Source organism: Pseudopodoces humilis, chromosome 20, assembly GCF_049639895.1.
Source record: "Pseudopodoces humilis isolate 2021_Gansu_Grassland_sample_001 chromosome 20, ASM4963989v1, whole genome shotgun sequence".
Taxonomy (NCBI): domain Eukaryota; kingdom Metazoa; phylum Chordata; class Aves; order Passeriformes; family Paridae; genus Pseudopodoces; species Pseudopodoces humilis.
Window position 1 is genome coordinate 12,394,362 of NC_142219.1, and position 20,104 is coordinate 12,414,465.

Here is a 20,104-nt window from a genome sequence, read left to right on the forward strand (position 1 = left end):
CCTTGCATAGGAAGGACCTGGAGCTGTTGGAGCCAGTCCAGAGGAGGCCATGGAGCTGCTCCAAGGGCTGGAGCCAGGCTGGGAGAGCTGGGGATGCTCACCTGGAGAGGAGAAGGCTCCAGGGACACCTCAGAGCCCCTTCCAGGGCCTAAAGGGGCTCCAGGAGAGCTGGAGAGGGACTGGGGACAAGGGATGGAGGGACAGGACACAGGGAATGGCTTCCCACTGCCAGAGGGCAGGGATGGATGGGATATTGGGCAGGAATTGTTCCCTGGCAGGGTGGGCAGGCCCTGGCACAGGGTGCCCAGAGCAGCTGGGGCTGCCCCTGGATCCCTGGCAGTGCCCAAGGCCAGGCTGGAGGAGGTTTGGATCAGCCTGGGACAGTGGAAGGTGTCCCTGCCATGGCAGGAGTGGCGCTGGGTGAGTGTTAGGACTCCTCACAACCCAAACAGTTCTATTGACCCTTTGACTTAAACAGAGAAGACCCATGTGGATGAGTGCTGGGATATTTCAGCTGTGACATGAGGCAGGGATTAAACATTTTGGGGTGCCCAGAAGCTGTGGCTGTGGTGCTCTGGCCTCTGCACCCACAGCTGGGCCTCCTTTCCCCAGGGCTGAGCTCCCTCAATTCAGGGTGCTGCTGGGCAAGGTCAAGGAGAAGGTTGTTCCTGCCAGCTGCAAACACTTTGGTGACTGGGGAGTCACAGAGCTGGTGGCAGCAGGGGGATGTCAGTGGAATTACTGTGATAATACATTTCAGTCCTAGATTATAGGGGAGAGTCTTCAAATCTTTTTCAGAGCATGTTTGCAATGGTTCAGTAAGTTTTAATTATTCCAGATCTGTTCTTTATGTGTAGTACAAGAAGCCAGGTCAGATTTAAGGAAATAACTACTAACTCTTCAGAATGTGAAACAAAAAAAAAATTTTTAAATGTCACCTCCCAGGAGACAAGAGCCATTTCTAGGTTAGGGTGTCCTTGGTTATCCCCCAGCCATGTTGAATTTCTCTCTCATGTCTCACCTGCTGTTCCAAAACACTCCCCAGCTTTCACTGGCCAACAGGCCGTAATATTGAGCAAGAAAATGCTTTGTTTTCTCTTCCTGACCTTGCTTTGACTTTCACCTGTCAGTGTCTGTGGTAACAGCCATCATTCTGTAGGGAAGCTGAATCTCAGGTTGGGGATAACTGCTGAATGATGCTCCCTGGTAGGAATGAAGCTACTGGAGCAGTCCACTGATTTTTTTTTGTGCCCTCTGTGCTCTTCATCCTGATTGTTGACTCTGTATTCCCTTTGTTTTCAGGCACCAGAGCAATGGGGCAGTGATCTCCCGCTGCGGCCAGCCCGAGGTGAGCTGGTGGGGCTGGAGGAACGCCGACGATGAGCACCTGGTCCAGTCCGTAGCCAAAGCCTGTGCCTCAGACTCCAGGTCCAACAGTAACAAGTTAATGAATGGGAATTGTTCCAGAGATTTGTCCAATGGAGGGGACCTCTCTGATGTGGAATTTGGTAAGGCTGTCACTGTTGTTTTTCTGTTGAGGGCGGAGCTTTATGCAAAAGTTTAATCTGCGGTGCTGTAACAGAGTGAATCTGTTGTATTTAGTCCCCAGAATGTGCATGGTGGGACTGAGGGAATCATGCTGTAACCAGTGTCAAAAGGATCCTCTGAGCTCCTCACCTGTTTCCTCTTCCCCAGACTCCTCCATCTCCAATGCCTCAGGAGCAGAGAGTTTGGCAATCCAGCCTCAGAAGCTTTTGATCCTGGATGCGCGATCTTACGCAGCAGCCGTGGCCAACAGAGCCAAGGGGGGTGGCTGTGAGTGCCCAGGTGAGCAGCATTCCTCCTCCTCAGCTTTCCAGGCAATCAGTCAAAGGGATTTGCTCCAGTGTGATTGCCCTGACACCCTTCAGCACTGCCTGTACTCTGCTCATCTGTCTGAACGTTCTGGATCATGGCAGCCCCCAGCCAGCCCTGCAAAGGGCAGGTTGAGCTGTTAATTAGTCTGTTCTCAGGCCATTAACCCAGCTGGCAACAGTGCTCAGTAAATGCTGACCTGTGGAATCTGCTGAAGAGCTTTCCCTTGCTGAGTCAGATGTAGAGAGAGACAAAGGTGTCCAGTGTGCTCATGTCTAAAACCCCTGAACTTGTAAAACCCACTGGCTGCAGAGGAGAAAAATATTCTAGAATGGTTGTGCAAAATACAAGTTCTCAGCAATTTCCCTAAAACTGGAGCATTTTTCAGTATTTGTATCATAGCAACTGAAATCCTGCCTCACCTTGCATGTGTAATACAGTTGCAACACCACTTTCTGTGTTCTTTGGCACTCGTGAATTGGTGGCTTTATAAACAAGATATTATTTATGGTCACTGTTGGGTATGAATGCAGCCTGTTAAAATTCCATGGGTGGAGAGGCTGGAAAAAAATCCCAGACAGAAAAACTGGAGATAAGATAACGAAAGCTCTTTTGACCATTTATTTTTGTTTTGGTCTTTGCTGCAATAGCTGCATTTTGATTTGTAGCCACCAATTAAAAAAAATGAAGTTTCCATTTAACACCTCAAAACCCCTAAATGATTCTCCACCAGAAAGTAAAATTTCAAAACAGAAAAACAGAGTATACAGGAAGTTTCTATATTGTTTTTTTAATTCTGTGGAGAAGGTTTTCAAGCAGCTTCTCACCTTCAACAAAACCTGTATTGCTTTTTGCTGCTAAATTTTCTGCAGGTATTACCAGGTCTGCTTCATTCTCTGTATAAAAATAGTTCATTTATGCTGTGCTTTATTTTAGATAGAATTCAGTAAAAATACAAAAAACGCCCCTGAAGTTGTCTGATACTGTCTGAGGCTGCTCCTGGAGTTGCAGTCCCTCATTGTGTTTGGCCCAGCATTTGTTGGGCTGATAAAGAGCTGGGAAATCAAATGATACAAAACATCACAGACTCCTGAATTTTCCTATGCAAGCACTCAGTATCCCAGATTCTGAATCCTGATTATTCTTCTCCTGTAGAAATGGTCATTTTAGCTACTGTGTGATCATTTCTTGTGCAGACTGAAGCATCACAGCAGAGGGAAGACTAAATCTAGGGAAAACTACTGAACTGGTATTTTCCTCTTCAGGGGAGCACTGGCCCTGTCTGTCCAGGCCTCCAGTGTTGCTTGAGCACTTCCAAAATAATTCCATGTATTTTCTGTTTTCCTGAGCTCCCAGTTTCTCATTTGTGTGATGCTTCCTCATACAGTTCCCCCTCAGAAGAAAGCAGTGGATGAAATAACCTTTCAGCCTTTTTGAGGGCTTAGGAAAAGGAATCCAAAATCTCTCTAACTTAAATCCATAAATTACCAATTAAATATTATTTATCTTTCACATCTTTTGATATTTCTCAGTCTTCTAACAAACATTCTGGAACCTGGAGCACAGGAGTATCCCTATTCCCAGAGGTTTGCACTCTACTGTTTGTAACCTGAAATGAAACATTTGAAATAAATACAACAGGTCTTTGCTAAATGCTTCCTGTTTTGCTGGGCTGTCATGTCTGGAGCTCCAAGGACTGAGAGAATCATAAACAGATTATTTCATCTGTCCACAGCAACGGGGGTTTGTTTTTATGAAAAAAAATCTTGTAGAAAGGTAGTTGTTACTTTCTTCCCTGTGTGTTGCTCTTTTCCTGCAGAGTATTACCCCAACTGTGAAGTGGTGTTCATGGGGATGGCAAACATCCATTCCATCCGCAAGAGCTTCCAGTCGCTGCGCCTGCTCTGCACACAAATGCCAGATCCGGGAAAGTAAGTGGAAGTTTGGGGGTTTGGGCCTTTGGTTCCGTGTTTCTGCAGCCTCATTTTTCTGCTGATGATTTTTAAACTGAAATTCAGTGGATTTTCCCTTGGTAATAGCACTATGTTCTTCCATTTTCATGGAAGTCACTGGTTTATTCTGATTGAAGTGAACATAGAAAATGAGTTCTGAAATTAAAGTGTAACCTTGAATATTGATACCAGAATGTTGTTCCTTCTGGTGGGCTTCTGAGCACTCACACTTTGGCTGATCTGCTATTCCCAGCTCTTTAATTCTCACCATTGACTCTCCTTTGGAAAATTGTGGTGATGTTCCATGTACTTCACTCATTTAAAATGTCATTTCAGGAGAATATTCTATAACCCTCCAATGCTGTGGGGTAACTACCCTGTAATGGCCCCTCACCTTGGGAACTTCTGAGCTTGGGTCCCCACTGTAGTTACCCCAGTCCTGTTTTCCCTCCCATTTCCCTACTTGGAATTTGCTGCTAAAGCCTTCTATGGTTTCAAAGTAGATCCAAACCTTCAGCTCATCCCAGAGTCAGGCAGTTCCTTGGGTTGGCTGTGTGTTTTTGCTGCTTCCACCTCTGAGAAAGCCTTAACAAGACACAAGTGAAAAATGCTCCAGAGTGACGCTCACAGCTTATTGAAACGGGAGCTTTGCCGTGATAAACTCAGACATCCAAACCTGAAAGCATTTTAAAAGAGCAAAAACTGTCTTGCCTGGTTTCCCTCTAGTTGGCTGTCAGCTCTGGAGAGCACCAAGTGGCTGCAGCACCTGTCAGTGCTCCTGAAATCCGCGCTGCTCGTGGTGCACGCCGTGGACCGGGACCAGCGGCCAGTGCTGGTTCACTGCTCCGACGGCTGGGACCGCACGCCCCAGATCGTGGCCCTGGCCAAACTCCTGCTGGACCCCTACTACAGGACCACAGAGGTAGGTAAAGCAGCTGGGAGTCATTGGGGTCTGGCTGTGAATTATTTCAGGTTTCTCGCCTGGTAAAGGCGCTGAAGCTGGCAGGAGTTTGTCACCCGTAGTCTGCAGTTACTCCCAGGTGTAGGTACATGTGTAACTCAGGAGCAGCACACATTCCCTCTGCTGTAACTGCACAGTCATGGTCTGTGTTTCCCCATATTTAGTTTTGGAATACGGAGCAAAGTGCTGTAGTTGCAGCTTCTGCTGCACCCCTGCAGGTTCTCAGCCAAGCCCTGATAGAGCCTTCCTCTTTGCTGCATTTCCCGACTGCATGGTTTCCAGTCTCACATTTTCAGAGCCCTCTGTGAGTTACATTTCTCCTGATTTTTCCCCCATTCCATCACTTTTCAGCACAGTGGGATGTGTGCTGGCTGGCTGCCATCTGCCAGCCCACAGGCAAGATGCCTTTGTTGTCCAGAACAGAACTCTGTCTGAACACTGCTGTGAGCTTCTGCTAAAGCCTCACACACACTAGGACCAGGAGCTGGAACTGCCTTTTGGGTGGAAGTGTGAAAACTTCCTGGATCCTTTTCCAGATGGATTCCAGAAGCTGGCATCCATCAGGCAAAACTTACTGCTCTGGCCTGGGTACAGGATCTGCTTCTGGTCCTCCAAAGGGTGCTGTCCTTCCTGCTTGGGGAGCAGAGTTGTGCTGTGCACACTCTGGGCCTTCCCTGTCACCCAGAGCAATCCATAAACCGTAGCTGTCTGTACCAGGATCAGAAACACTGAGGAAAATGAGTTTTCAGCGCTGTCAGATTTAAAGCTTTTCAGCTGTCAGCCATTATTTTGGCTCTAATCACAGCCTTTGACTCAATAAACATTCTCTACAATTTTTCTTTCCGCTAAGAACCAAAACCTTCCTGCCTTGTGATGGATTTCAGGTCCTGTGAGACAAGGTGTGACATTCAGCTGCTCACCCAGGCACTGTTTGGGAATGTTCTTTGCCCTTTCCATGAAAAATCACTCAAGTGAACCTTTAATCAACCTTGTGACTGCTGTGTGCACAGACAAGCACCTGCTCTTGGATGTCCTGTTGTGGATGGATGGTTTTCTTTTCTGACAAGTGGATCTGACCATCATTTTCAAGAAAAGTTTTTATATAACTTGTCCGAGTACTGGATACCATGATCCAGAAGCTTTGGCAAAATGAAGTTCCTGCTTGTCACTGCCTGGATGAGATAGGGCTCATATCAGGATACCCCCTGCCAGTCACTGAGGACTTAACCTGCTTTATTCCCTTTCCTGTTTGTGTCATTTGGGAACCCTTATCTGTCCTAATTCCATTTCAGAGCACAGAGGCATTAGGGGAAGCAGTAAAGAGAAGTAATGAGCCCAGTGCTGAGGGGAAATAGGAGAGAGGACACAGCGATTTCCACAAGTCTCAGACCATCTCAGAAAACTGAACCAAAGGAAAAATAGGAATTCTTCATCTCTCCTCTCCTCCCTGCAGGGTTTCCAGGTGCTAGTGGAGACGGAGTGGCTGGATTTTGGCCACAAGTTTGCAGATCGCTGTGGCCACGGGGAGAATTCAGACGACCTCAATGAGCGCTGCCCGGTGTTTCTGCAGTGGCTGGACTGTGTCCATCAGCTCCAGAGGCAGTTCCCCTGCTCCTTCGAGTTTAACGAAGCATTCCTTGTGAGTTGGGAGACTCCTGGTTTATTACACTGCTGCTAAACAGCGCTGGAGAGCCCAGGGGGCGGATCTTGCCACCTCTCTGTGACATTCTGTGTCCAAGGCCAGGTTGGATGGGGATAGTGGAAGGTGTCCCTGCCCATGGCAGGGGGTGGAACTGGATGGGCTTTAAGGTCCCTTCCCACCCAATCCATTCCATTATTTTATATATATATATATATATATATGAATATGAATATATTCTGTATATGCTCTCACCTGATAAAGGGAACAGGAAATCTGCCCAGATACAGGGGACAAAAGAACTTGTGTAACCCACAGGGTCTGCTCACTCTTAAAAGCAGGAGCCTCAATGACTTCTTTTAGACTTTAAAGAAATAAATTATATTAATTGAATAGTCTCACCTAAGAGGTGTGAAACATCCACACAGCCTGAAAAAAAATTCTTCTTACTGCCAATGCAATCTCCCCCCTGCTTGAATCTTGTTTTGACTTGAATACTCCTCCTCTAAAAACAACCTGCTCCATTCATTTTTTTCAGTTTCTTCATTGAAAATGTGTAGGATATAGGAGCTGTGCTTACCTTGTTTGGAAGCTGACAGCATTCCTATTAGGAATTCACCCAGGATGGTCCAAGTCAGTTCTCAGATCACTGGGGAAGTGGCAGTCATTGGCTGCAGGATCACTAGTCTGAAGAGTAGAAGTTTTTACAAAGTGTCTGATCCACTAAGAAATTTAAGGCACATTCCTGTGATTGTGGCTGACTGGAATTACCACTTGCCAGCTCAGCCGTGTAACTGAGCCCATGCACAGTCCCCGAGTAGCTCAGCTGTGAAATGAAATACAAGAGGTAGTAACTGGCTTCACAGCACACTGCTAATCTCCACGGGCTGGGAGAGAACATACCCATGGTGTGCTGGCCTTTGTAGAGTGAACCCCTAATTTATTATGGTATTGAACCACTTGTCTTCATTTAAACATCTGGGTAATCCCAAGGAAGTCATTGATATGCCTGAAGTTAAGCTGGCATCTGTTAGGCTGGGCCCAACATGGAGTGATTAATGATCAGCATTTCTGTGCTGAGTGAATGTTGTGTAGCAGAGGAATCGTGACTCTGCTTTCCTGGTCTGCAGGGCAATGAGTTTATATCAACATAACTTGATTAGGAACAAATATTTTGTCTTTCTGCGTTACATTTTTTCCTGAATTTGTTCAGTTTTGATTTTAAAAGGTTCCTCTCCCCTTGCATTCCTTTGCAATTGGTTTGTAAGGAAGTATGTGAGAAATGCCGTGGGTTGGTGTGGGCCCTGGGGAGGGGTTTGGTCAGGGAAGGGGGGTGAGGCTGATCCCTTGTGCCAGCTGACAGTGTGTGTGTGGCTCTGTGCAGGTGAAGTTGGTGCAGCACACCTACTCCTGCCTCTTTGGAACATTCCTGTGCAACAATGCGAAAGAGAGAGGAGAGAAACACACTCAGGAACGGACCTGCTCCGTCTGGTCATTGCTGCGGGCAGCAAACAAAGCCTTCAAAAACCTGCTCTACTCCTCCCAGTCGGAATCTGTATGTACCCCAACCCCTCCTGAGGGGGAGCCCTGGGCTGCTCTCCCAAGCAGCATCCCACAGATGGGGGTCCCCTGAGAACCCCAGCACTGGGACACGGGGTGCAGCTGAGGCTGTGCCAAGGTCGGGTTGGATGGGGCTGGGAACAACCCGGGATAGTGGAAGGTGTCCCTGCCATGGCAAGGGTGGCACTGGATGGGCTCTGAGGCTCCTTCCATCCCAAACCCTTGTGTGGTTTTTTGAACTGTCACCATGGACAGAGAGATCATTCCAGATCAGCCCAGCTCTCCCTGACATTCACCCTGGAACACCCAGCTCAGACTGGTGTTTGAAGTCTTGGGTTAATTTTGCTGATATTTGGGGAATGTCAAATGCCACCTCAGAAATTTCTCTGTGCGGGAAATGTGCTTTCTGTGACTAAATATTCTATATTTTGTAACAGAAAACATTTCAGTGTTTGATAAATAGACCTCTCTGGAGAACTGAGCTGTGTCAGAGGAGTGACAGAAAATTGCCTGCAAACCTAGACACTGTGTCTAAATTCATTTTAAATCTAAACAGAAAAAGTGGCTCCAATTATTTAGTGTATCTTTGTTTCTCCTGATACCTTTAGGTTTTCAGTTTGGCTCCTCCATGGTAGGAGCTCACTGAAGATGCTGGGAAGAGGCTCAATTGTGTGTTTGGTACAAGGTCACATGAGGGATTCAGGGGTGCAGAGCATGGGCAAGAGAGCAAACACCAAATGACATCATGGTTAGGACTGCAAGGACTTGTATAAATATTTAAACCCTTTTTATTTATCGAAGTATCAGATGTCATAAACTGAACTGTAAGGACTGTGCAGTGGGTTTGTGTATGACGGATGTGGCTTTCAGTTGTTAGAGCAAAACTGAGCCCTGACTAAGCAGGAAGGGGTGTTATGGCCACAGTGGTTGTAAAAAAGATGAATCTTCTACTCCCCTGAACCCCTATTTGGCTGAGTGTGCCCTGGCTCTGGGCTGTCACTGCAACCAGCCCTTGGAGCCTTCCCACCTGACACTCCTGGGGAGAGTTCATGAGGCAGAACAGACACAGCCTGGAGGGATCTTAAAGCTGTGGATGCCTCTAGATTTCCATGAAAATGCCAGGAGGAGCAGAGAGGGGGCTCTCACAGTGACTGTGTGGACAGGTCTGTCCTTGGGCTGCCCTTCTGTGCTCTATCCCACTTGGCCCCTCTTCTCAGGAAGTACAAGGACACTCCTTCTGCACGTGGGAGTTCAGGTAATTTCCTGTTTTGGGTTCATTTTCTTGTGGTTTTACTTGAGGCTTTAAAAGATGCCTATGGTGCAGCTCCATCTCTTTTAGAGCCAGAGCTGTTTAAGAGCAGCAGCCACCCCTTAGCCCTTCCCCTGCTCAGTGCCAGGGAAGCAGCGTTCAGAGAATCACAGAATATCCTCATTTAGGAAGGCACTCAGCAGGATCATCCAGTCCAACCCCTGGCCTTGCACAGGGCATCCCAAAATCCCACCCTGTCCCTGAGAGCATTGTCCAAATGCTCCTGGAGCTCTGGTAGCCTTGGGGCTGTGTCCATTTCCTGGGGAGCCTGGGTAGTGCCTATGTGGTGGAGCCAGCTCTTCCCCTGCCATTGCCTGCTTTCCCATGGGAAAGTTACTTGGAAAAGAGTGGAATTGCTAAAATGAGCCCAGGTGTTTTCAAAGTGAAGCAGAAAATGTATTTCCCAATCAAGGAATCCCTTTTAAAAGCAAGCTGTCTTTTGAAAGAACTTGTGCTTGTACTGAACACGTAGCCACGAGTCCCTGCTCTGGAGCCAGGCTGGGCTGTGGTGGATTGGGGTCCATGGGATGAGTTCAGCTCCCTCTGGCACGGTCTAACACAACACACAAGGGAACCTCAGCACTCACAACAAGCCACTGAATCCCATGAGTTGTGAAGGTGTGGATTCACAGAGAGCTCATTGCAGAGTTCATTCAGGAGGAGCTGAAGGCCAGCATTGTTCTGCCTCTGACACAAGAGGTCATTTTAGCCCCAGGTGTGCCTGATGAAAAGCTGTCACCAGTCCTTGGCATGGGCTGAACGTATCCCAGCTGAGACCTGCCCAGTGAACTGCCCCCCTCAGAGCTGAACTTCTCCTTCTGGAAGGCAGGAGCTGACCCTTCCCGTGTGCTCCCCCTGCCAGGTGCTGTATCCCGTGTGCCATGTGCGGAACTTGATGCTCTGGAGCGCTGTTTACCTGCCCTGCTCCTCCCCCTCCACGCCCGCCGACGACACCTGTGCCCCGTACCCTGTGCCAGGCTCTAGCCCCGAAGAGCAGCCTCTGGGCAGGTGAGCCTAGAGCCCAGAAATGCCATCCTGTAAAGTAAGATAACAGAGAATACTGGGGGATATGTAAGGAGAATGCTGGGGTGGGAGGGCAGGATTTCTCCCGGGTGTATTGGCAGAACCATGGGACTGAGTTGCCCAAGCACAGCCTGTCCCTGGGGTGGGTTTGGAAGCTGTCACATTTCAGGGCTGACAGTGTGGCAGAGAGAGGCTGGGAAAATAGGGTTAAACTCTGGGTGTCACACAGCCACAGGGAATTCCTTCTGTCCTTGTGGGATATAAGCTTTCATTGATTATCTTGAATTTGAGTTCTACTTCAGTGTTGCATAACCATTTCTTTGCTTGTTGTACGGTGACTCTGAGCACATGTTAGTTAGGAGGTGTGACCAGGCTGTAAGCATTGGGGCTTGCTGGTAAAGGGATTAATCTGGGAATGTTTGAAGTCTGGTTGAACATATTTTCCTGATGGCAGACAAAGGAGGTACTGAAGCAGCTCTGCACTACAGATGGTCGGAATGTGCTCCTGGATAATACTTCCCACAAGTCCATTAGCTGGCAGATTGTTACTGTCCTAATTGGGGGGCTGGTTTTAAACCACAGTAGCTCAATGTTATAGAAACATCCTCTGACTTGGGAGTGGGATTGTTTGTCCCTTTGCAGGCTACCAAAGACAAGATCCTTCGACAATCTGACGACAGCCTGTGACAGCAGCGTGCCTACAACCAACCGCCGGAGCAGCGACCCCAGCCTCAACGAGAAGTGGCAGGAGCACCGCCGCTCCCTGGAGCTCAGCAGCCTGGGCCCTCCTGGGGACGACCCCTTCGAGGGGGACGGGCTGGGCAGGCAGGGCAGGGCCCCCGTGGGGGCAGAGCTCTCTGTGGCAGCCGGGGTGGCAGAGGGACAAATGGAGAACATTCTGCAGGAGGCCACTAAAGATGATGTTGGGCTGGAGGAGCACTTGAGGGGTGGCCTGGAGGCAGCAGGGAAAGGGGATGAGGTTGGCCTGGATAAGGAGAAGAGAGCTGACAGTCTGTGTGGGGAAAAGGCCAAGGCGGATACAGGTACCGTAACGAACAATCCCACAGCCAACCCCCACCCGGCCTCGCACGGTGCTGCAGAGCTGAAAGGACAGCAGGACGAGCACAGCGACCCCAGCAGTGCTCTCCAGAAGGCGCCTCAGGGGAGAGGCCTGCAGGCCCTTCCTTCCGAGGGCTCCGGAAACAGAGACGCTCCAAACATGGAGGAGGAAGGTGTTGGGAAAGGTGAAGGAGAAGCAGAGAGCCCGTACGGCACGGCCCAGGCCAGCCTTGCCTTCCCTCTGACAGCCCTGCTGGAGGAAAGGACATCCAACATTGAAAGCTCCACGGAAACCTTAACGGAGACTGAAGCAAAGCCCGAACTCGCGCCCAGGGCTCTGTGCCACAGACCTCACCCCTTCGACAACAGCGCAGACGAGCTGTCCCGAACTCTGGAGAACAGGCCGGAGGGGGAGTGCATGATAGAGCTCCAAAAACTGGGATCAAGAGCGCACAGGACTTCTGGTAGCAGCACCACACACCTCCCGATGCCTTCCCCTTGTGCCTTGCCTCTAGCAGACCGCAAAGATGAGCTGGTGTATAACGGGGAGCTGGAGCTGGAGAACAAACTGGTGGAGAAACCCGCGGGATTCACGGCCCCGAAATTCCCCGCCACCAACGGACACTGCGTCAACGGCGAGGACGGGCGGATCAAGGCCTCGCTGAGCCGGCAGGTGTCCGCGGCCAGCTGCAGCTCTGCTCAGCTCCACCTGAGGAACTTGCAGCAGAAATGGATGTGCAGCCAGCTCGGGAAGCAGCCGGCCGGCAGCCCGGACCAGCCGGCCCGCAGCCACCTGGACGACGACGGGATGCCCGTCTACAGCGACGTCATCCAGCAGCGCCTGCGCCAGATCGAGACGGGCCATCAGCAGGAGGTGGAGACCCTCAAGAAGCAGGTGCAGGAGCTGAAGAGCCGCCTGGAGAGCCAGCTCCCCAACAGCTCCCTGCGCCTCAACGGCGACTACGGGGACGAAGTGGTGAGTGAGCGTCACCGGGCCGGGCACGGAGCTCACCGAGGCCTCAGCTCCTGGCTCACGGCTCAGGGCCTGACTTTGGGCTCCTGCAGACCTCTGCAGGTCATCCTGAGGAGGGCAAACACTGCCTGAGTGCCTGATAGTGGCAGATATGACTGATACTGTCACCAAACTTCAGATTGAGCAGAAAGGTTTATTTCGAGATGGGTGTTGCACAGCAGCTCACACACCCCTGGCCATACCTAAACTCCTTCCCTGGCCTTGGTAAAATCCTGGGTTTACCAAATCTCAATAAAACCAACCAAACCCTGGGTTTACCAAACCTCAGTAAAACCAACCAAACCCCTGGGTTTACCAAATCTCAATAAAATCAACCAAGCCCTGGGTTTACCAAACCTCAGTAAAACCAACCAAACCCTGGGTTTACCAAACCTGAATAAAACCAACCAAGCCCTGGGTTTACCAAACCTCAGTAAAACCAACCAAACCCCTGGTTTAATGCTGTCTTCACATAGGGCAAAGATATTTTCCTGTGCCGTTTTTGGCACAGCAGCATAGGATGCTCCCTTGGTTCTCTCTAGGTTCCAGCTACACTGGCAGCTCTGTGAGCTCAAACCCATCAGGGTCACACCATCCCTTTCAGGTGCTCCAGGCTCAATGACTGGGATTAATTTCTAGAATTCTAAATTAACCAGAGTAAATTACCTGAGCTTTTGTGGCAGCTGTATTTCAACAAGGGTTTCTCTGTCAACAAATTAAGAATTTTAAGGAAGCTTTTAAAACATTTGTGCTTTTATTTGGAAGGGTTTAAAGTTGTAAAAGTAAAGACTTCTGTGGAGAATTGTGCTTTCCTGTGGGTTTGAGCACTTGCCTGTAGTTCATGAGAATGTTGCAACACCCATCAGAAATTTCCTTTTCCTACATGGTTTATATGCCTGCAAAATTGAAAAAGAAAAATATTTATAGGAGGTTCCCAGCTTCTGTTTATTGAATTCACTGTTTAGAAGTGGCAGAGGTGCTGGATAGTCCCAGGTACGTTTGTTGTGAAAAATCCTTGGAGCCTTCTTGGCTCTTCCCATTGGAGATGCAGCATAAGGTGCTCATGTGGCTCAGTGTCACTGCTAAAAGCTTGAATTCCTTGGAGAAATTGGGTGCTTTGGCTTAATGGATTCTGCTCCCGTTTTTTAGGGGCCTTGAGGAGCTGCAGTGTAGGGCTGGCAGTGCCTCCAGAAAATTCCCCATTTTTAAGGATCTGATCTCTACCTTCTGCTTGTGCCTCAGCTTGGGAGTTGCAGGTTTTCCTCTGGAACTCCAGGATTATCCATTCCTCAGGCATAAAAATGCATTAACTCAAGATTTCTTGCTATTTTGATATATTTTAAGGGCTGGCTGAGTTTTAAGTGAGTTAAAATCCACCTCTACCTGGATAGACTGTATTAAGGAAACATTATTCCTGAAACATATACATAGAATATACATGGCTCAAATTCTGAGTTTCCATATGCAATTTGGCTTGTATTTTCCAGAATCTGTGCCAACAAAAGGATATCTGTATTACTAATTATAGTTTTGAAAGTGAAACAGCCTTGGAAAGGAATCAGGACCCTGCAGTTGGACCCACAGGGAGCAGGTTTTGGTTAATCACCCAATGCCTTTCCAGAACTTGGCAGCAGAAACTGGATTCTGAGTCCACTCTGCCTCGCATCATCCCATCACCAGAGGGTCCAGAGCTGCCCTGTTGGGGTTTCTGGGTTTTATTTGTGTGGAACAGGGATCTGGGGGGTTCCGTTCAGCTGTGTTTGTTTGCCAACAGACGTCTATTCCCGACTCGGAAAGCAATCTGGATCAGAACTGCTTGTCTCGCTGCAGCACAGAGATTTTCTCTGAAGCCAGCTGGGAACAGGTGGATAAACAGGATACAGAGGTACAGACTAAATCCCTGTAAATTGCTCACTCTGGGATAATCCTAATTCAAATTATCCTCCAGCCTTTGGTCGTATGCCACTTCTTGGGAACTCTTTTCCTTGTGTTCCGCCGGTCTCGCACCTGACATACCAGTACCTGTGCCTATGAGCCCTCTGCTGCACAACCTCTGGGAGCTGGGGAGGGGGCTCAGCTCAGGAGTGTTGCTCTGCCCTGTCCCTGATGCCGGTGGCCGTCCCCACAGGTGACGCGGTGGCTCCCGGATCACCTGGCCGCGCACTGCTACGGCTGCGACAGCGCCTTCTGGCTCGCCAGTCGGAAACACCACTGCAGGTAACGGAGAGAGACCCGGCCACTGCTGCTGCTCCTGCACAGCACGGCCACTGCTCTGCCCCAGGGGTGCCTGATGGAGCAGGGGTGTGCTGCCCAGGGAACAGAACAGCTCCTGCTGCTCGGTTCAGTCCGTGCACGGAGATAATGAAAAGCACGTTTGGTGTCTGCTCCACTCCAGACAAAACAGATCCCACCTTTCTTTCCTCAGATTGGATTTGGAGGCAGTTTAGATTTGTACAAAATAGAGCTTTGTCCTCTTAGCATTCAGAAATTCAATATATGAGTTACATGAAATACAGGAATAGCATCTTCTTCCCATTGCTGGTTGGAAATCTGCTCCTTTCCTTCTCTAACCTTTCTCCCCTTTTCATTAACTTGCTCCTACAGAATCTGAACACAACACCTGTGTGAGATCAAAGTTTTCTGGATTATTCTTTGCCAGACCTTTTGCCACAGAGGCTACAGCAGCTCAGGCAGCAGCAGGGGTTTGATGAAGAGCAGGAGGCAGAGACCACATGACTCAATATGCTGGAGCTAAAGCCAGAGAATCTCCAGTTTCCAGTTCTATTTCAAATAAATTCCTACTCCTGGTTTCCAAACATGCAAAAACTATTACAGGAAACATCATTTAAATAAATCTTAGTTACCACATTTTGATGCTCTGCTGCTTTTTGAAGTTGCAGAGAGTTAGGAACATAATTTTGGGTTTGTGTCTGGTTTCTATTTCGCTCCATTTGGTCTTGTAAAGTTAACCAAACCCAGGGAAGAAGGAGAAGAATCTGAATTTCTATTTTTTTTACCATGCCCACTGTGTTTGTGCAAATTTGTATCTCCAGGGCTCAGTTCCCTAAAGCTGAGCTTGGGAGACAGCTCCCAGAGCCTGGATACACACAGGTCACTCGCAGCCCAGCCAGGAGTTAAAATGGACTCAGGGTTTCAAATCTCATGGAGGGTCTTTGCTCCTTCAGCTTCCACATGTGCAGTGCCCCAGCTGTTGGTGAGACCAGCACCACGAGTATCTCTGTAGTAAACATCTACAGCCCTCCCCAGGAGTGGAAATAAGCTGAACCCCACAGTGTAAGGCCTTGAGCAGGGAGGGTAAAACCTCCCAGCTTCCTTGGTTGCCAGTGTTTGCTCCCTCTGCCTGTTGCCCTGAGCTCTCTCTCCTCCCTGCAGGGACACTGACCGAGTTGATCAGCTCTGGTGAGCATTTCCAGCAGCCTCTGTCCGTTGTCCGTCTGCCTTTCCTGGGTGACTTCTCCCAACTAACTCAGCTCTTCTCCCTCTTTGTTTCTCACTTGCCTGGAAATCACCAGAACTAAGCTGGGGGTGGCCAGCACGAGCTGCTGGGAGTTGGATCCGTGTGATCTCTGTCCTCACAGAAAGGCTTTTAGGACTTGGCTTTGGGGAGCTTAACTGGGATGTGGTTCAGACTAACACTCACTGTCAGTCCATGTGTGTACTGCTCACTGACAGGAGACTGCCCTGCAAGTTTTATGCATTTATTTTTGATCATCTCCCTTTTTTCCCCATATTTTTGGGAAAGGACCACATGTTACCAAACAGTTCCAGTATTGCTGTGCAGGGTGTTGGCAAAAACCTGCTGCTTGTTTTAGAAGGAGTGAAAATCCCATGGCTGGAACAGGTGCCACAGAGCTGGCGGAGGGTCAGAATAACCAAAACTAGATGAAAATCTGAGATTTGGGATGAGGAGGAGGTGTGGGAAGGTGACTTTCAGCCTCCTTTCCTCAAACAAGCAACATCCCTTTTCCAGCCTGTTTTTTAATGTCTCTCTTTAATCTCTGAAGCAAATTAGGGACCACCAGGATAGAAGGATGAGCTGGCCAGAGCTTTCCAAAGCAGTATCAGAGCACCATTGTCTAGGATAAAACAACAAAAACCCAGCATATGTTAGGAATGGTGAGCTCCAACAAAGAGATCCTTGTTTTAATCCCTCTGGTTGGTTTTCCTCTCATCCATCAGCGAGCTGCTCTGGGATAATCATTCCTCCAGCAGCGAGATGGGGCTGTGGGAGTTGTGTGGCACCTCCCAGGGCTGTTCCCACTTCTGCAGGTGCTTCTGACAGGGATTTCCAACCCTCCAGTCCAGAACCTCTGCAGAGAGGCTGGTCCCTGTCAGCCTGCCCAGAGCTGCTGTGTGGAACTGAGGAAATGGGCCCACTGAAGTGGGAAATGGGATTTCTCTGCTGCCTCTCTCCCCATCAGTGACCAGCAGCTGGAAATCTCCTTTCTTAGCAAGGAAGGATTAATCAGAGCTGCTGGGTGTCAGCAGAATTCCCCAGCAGTCTCTTGGCAGCAGCAAATCTCCAGTGCAGAACAAGGACGGCACCAAATCCTGATGCCAAAGAGTTACTGGAAAGGGCAAAACCCAGGTCCCTGGAGTGCTGCTCCCAGCTCCCTGTAGGAATTGAGGAGGACAGGGCACACAGGGCTCCCAGGTTTTGAGGGGGGCTGCAGAAGGTAATTAATGACTCTGAGCTGTAACGAGGTGCATGCGCCGGTGCGGCTCTGCCAGTGCCGGGAATGCTGCGTGTGCCCACCTGTGCATGGAACACCTGCCTGCCCACCCTGGGCTTTGCATGTTCCTCCTTGGCTCAGTTTCCTGGATGCAGGAGTGTGGGACTGCTGGAGTGGCTGTGGAGGCAGTGGGGGGATGGCAGCGACCGAGGGCTTTGATATTTCCATGTTTAAACCCTTCCAGCTCTGAGCTCCGGCCTGCTCCCAGCATTGCCACATCCCTCCTATGAGCCGGGGCTGGATCAGCCTCGTGAGCAGGGCCAGAGCCCCCCATTCCCAATGTTCCCCACATTCCCCACAGCCTGGCTCAGAAGGGTCTGTGCCCCAGTGTGGCATCAGCACCGTGCTGGAGCTCCTCTGCCCCACATCCAGCCTGGAATGTCCAAGGCCAGGTTGGACGGGGCTTGGAGCAGCCTGGGACTGTGGGAGCTGTCCCTGCTCAAGGCAGGGGTGGCACTGGGTGAGCTTTAAGGTCCCTTCCCACCACAGCCATTCCATGGTGAATGGCAGAGAGCTCTCTGTGTGACAAGAGCCTGTCCAGCCTGGCTCAGAGCAGTGTTGAACAGAGGCATTGAATGACCTGCAGTTCCACCCTGGCCCTGGCTCTGTGCTCCTTCCTGTGCCCATTCCCTGGATCTGCTCCCTCCGTAGGAGGGAGGAGCACAGATGTTGGAGCTATCCCTGCCCACAGCCTGGCCTGTAGGGAGTTATCTCCCCCATCCCAGCCCTGGCAATATCTCATTTTACAGCTCAGGTAACTTTATCTAACTCCTTCTGATCTTTTTTTTCCCGTTTCTCCTCTGTTCCTGGTACAAGGAATTGTGGCAACGTGTTCTGCTCCAGTTGCTGTAACCAGAAGGTGCCCGTTCCCAGCCAGCAGCTCTTCGAGCCCAGCAGAGTCTGCAAATCCTGCTACAGCAGCCTCCACCCCGGCAGCTCCAGCCTGGACCTCGAACTGGACAAGCCCATCACTGCCACATCCAACTGAATTCCTGGCCCGGGAGCGGCGGGGGAGCAGCCGAGCCGACCCTTCCCCACGGACACGCGGATCCCGGGGGGCCGAGGCTGGGAGGCTGCGCCTGGAGCTCGGGGCGTGGGGCGCTGCTCGGCGGGACAGACCTCGAGGATGTGCCGCTGGATCGTGGGGTTCTCCTTGTCCAGCTCTTCCCCCTTTCCTGCCTGTCCTGTCTGTGTGTCCGTGTCCCCGCGCGTGCGTGTGTGTATATATAATAATATATCTGTTTGTTTGCGGGAGGGTCCTGGACGTGGGGAGGGAGCTGGTGCAGAGCCAGGGTCCCTGTGGGTATTTATCTGTCCCGCTGCAGAACTGCTGCAGGCCGAGGATTTTGGGGAGCAGAGGGAGCCGGGCTGGCCAGAGTGGAGAGCCTGAATAGCTGCAGCCTCCAGTGCTTTCAATCACTCCTGTTATTCCAAACCCGAAACTGCTGTTTGGGAACCTGTTGCTGCTAGAAGAGGTGGGAATCTCCTTCCCGAGACCTTTTCCCTCTCTGTTCTCACGGTGGGCTTGGCTGCCCGAGGGGGTCTCGGTCAGGTTCCTGCGCTGGCGGCTCTGTACCTGCACACAATCCGTGAGCTCTGAGCCCTCGGAGCGGGAACACCTGGAACGCTGAGCCAGGCATCACACCGGGCCTCACCAGGGCTCTGACCATGCAATTCCTGACTGAATCCACGAGGACAGGAGCAGATCTCTGCCTTGTCCTTGCCACATCCGGGTGAGATTCCCTGTGGGAGCAGAGCATTGCCGTGGTCGGGTCCTGGCTGGTCACTCGCACTTTACTGGACGATCCAAACCGACGGAAGGCGGCCGGGGCCCGCCGGGCTCGGCCTGTGCGGATTGCGCTGGTGCTGGGCACCCTCTTGGGATGCTCCTCCTTTCCCAGGCTGTCTTCAGTGTACTCCAGATAGGAAAAAGCTGCCTGAGGAGCTTAAAACAATCCAAAATACATTATGGATTTCCCTTCCTCCTTCTGTCCCAATCACTCACCTCACTGAAGGGTGAAACTCCCAAATATCCATTTGTAACAGACCGGTAGGTGCTCATCCCATTCCCTTCCCATAGATCCTGCTTAGTGCAATCAGGCAAGGAGGAAGAGTAGATCCTGCTCACAGTGCATTCCCTAGGGAAAATCCCAAATTCTCTGGTATTCCTAAGAATCCTGCTGGAGTATTTGAGAGGCTAAATACAACAGTTCAAAATCCAAGAACCTTGGGAAAGGATCATTTTGCATTTCCCTTCCCTGGAATGTCACAATCACATCTTCCAAAGGGAGGGTCATGTGGAGAAACCATCTGGCAGAGCTGAGTGGGTCTGAGGTGGTTGGACCGTGCCCTTCCCACCCTGCCGGATCCACGCGCTGGCGTCCATGTCCAGGAAGGAGGAGGCTGCGTCCTTGCGGGAGAGGGGTCTGGGAACGGACGGAGCATCTTGGGATCTCCCTGGCACAGGTCTAGAGAAAGAGACACTGAGGGAAAAGCAAAGTGAAGGATGGCGTTTCCAGCCAAGGAATGTTTAGGATCGGGGGCTGGGAGAGAGGCACAGGCGTCGCTGTTCCGAGCGGGGCGAGGGAACGTCCGGCTCCTCCCGGGGTGGCGAGGGGGAGGTGGCGGCGCTGGGCTGGGGGGGGGCACCCCAACCTTGTGTGGCTTTGTGGTGCAGAATCAGCCGGAGCCTCTGCACGTGCCAAGAGGGTCCGGGCCGGGGCTGGGATGTACAGTGTGAATAAAAGCTTGCAGCTCTTTAGGCTTTTTTGGATCGATGAAGCACTTTTTTTATTAATATTATTTTTCTTTGTATGTAAAGGAGGAAGCCGTCTCTCCGTAGCTGTGTACAGAAATAACCCTTCTCTCCACAAGAGAGTAAAGTGCTCCTATATTTTTCATTTTTGTCAAAAGCGAGAAGTAAATACTTTAGAATTGTTAAATATATAAATAAAAGTGAATAAAGTTTAGACTTTTGCATG

General features: G+C 50.3%; 1 protein-coding gene across 7 annotated transcripts in view; it reads left to right on the forward strand.

Moving 5' to 3' along the window:
- Positions 1-20,092, forward strand: part of MTMR3 (myotubularin related protein 3) — a 74,606-nt gene extending 54,514 nt beyond the window's left edge. For 3 of the 7 annotated variants that reach the window (XM_014253790.2, XM_014253792.2, XM_088065035.1), the window contains 12 exons: positions 1,303-1,508; positions 1,696-1,827; positions 3,674-3,785; positions 4,533-4,728; positions 6,221-6,406; positions 7,791-7,961; positions 10,138-10,283; positions 10,941-12,333; positions 14,144-14,254; positions 14,498-14,586; positions 15,763-15,789; positions 17,940-20,092. In XM_014253790.2, coding sequence (XP_014109265.2) covers positions 1,303-1,508; positions 1,696-1,827; positions 3,674-3,785; positions 4,533-4,728; positions 6,221-6,406; positions 7,791-7,961; positions 10,138-10,283; positions 10,941-12,333; positions 14,144-14,254; positions 14,498-14,586; positions 15,763-15,789; positions 17,940-18,111 — 2,941 coding nt within the window. In that variant the 3' untranslated portion in view covers positions 18,112-20,092. Of the gene's footprint in view, positions 1-1,302; positions 1,509-1,695; positions 1,828-3,673; positions 3,786-4,532; positions 4,729-6,220; positions 6,407-7,790; positions 7,962-10,137; positions 10,284-10,940; positions 12,334-14,143; positions 14,255-14,497; positions 14,587-15,554; positions 15,741-15,762; positions 15,790-17,939 lie in introns of those variants that run through there. The other 4 variants (XM_014253793.2, XM_014253795.2, XM_014253794.2 and 1 more) reach the window with 4 other exon arrangements.
- The last annotated feature ends 12 nt before the right edge of the window (positions 20,093-20,104 follow it).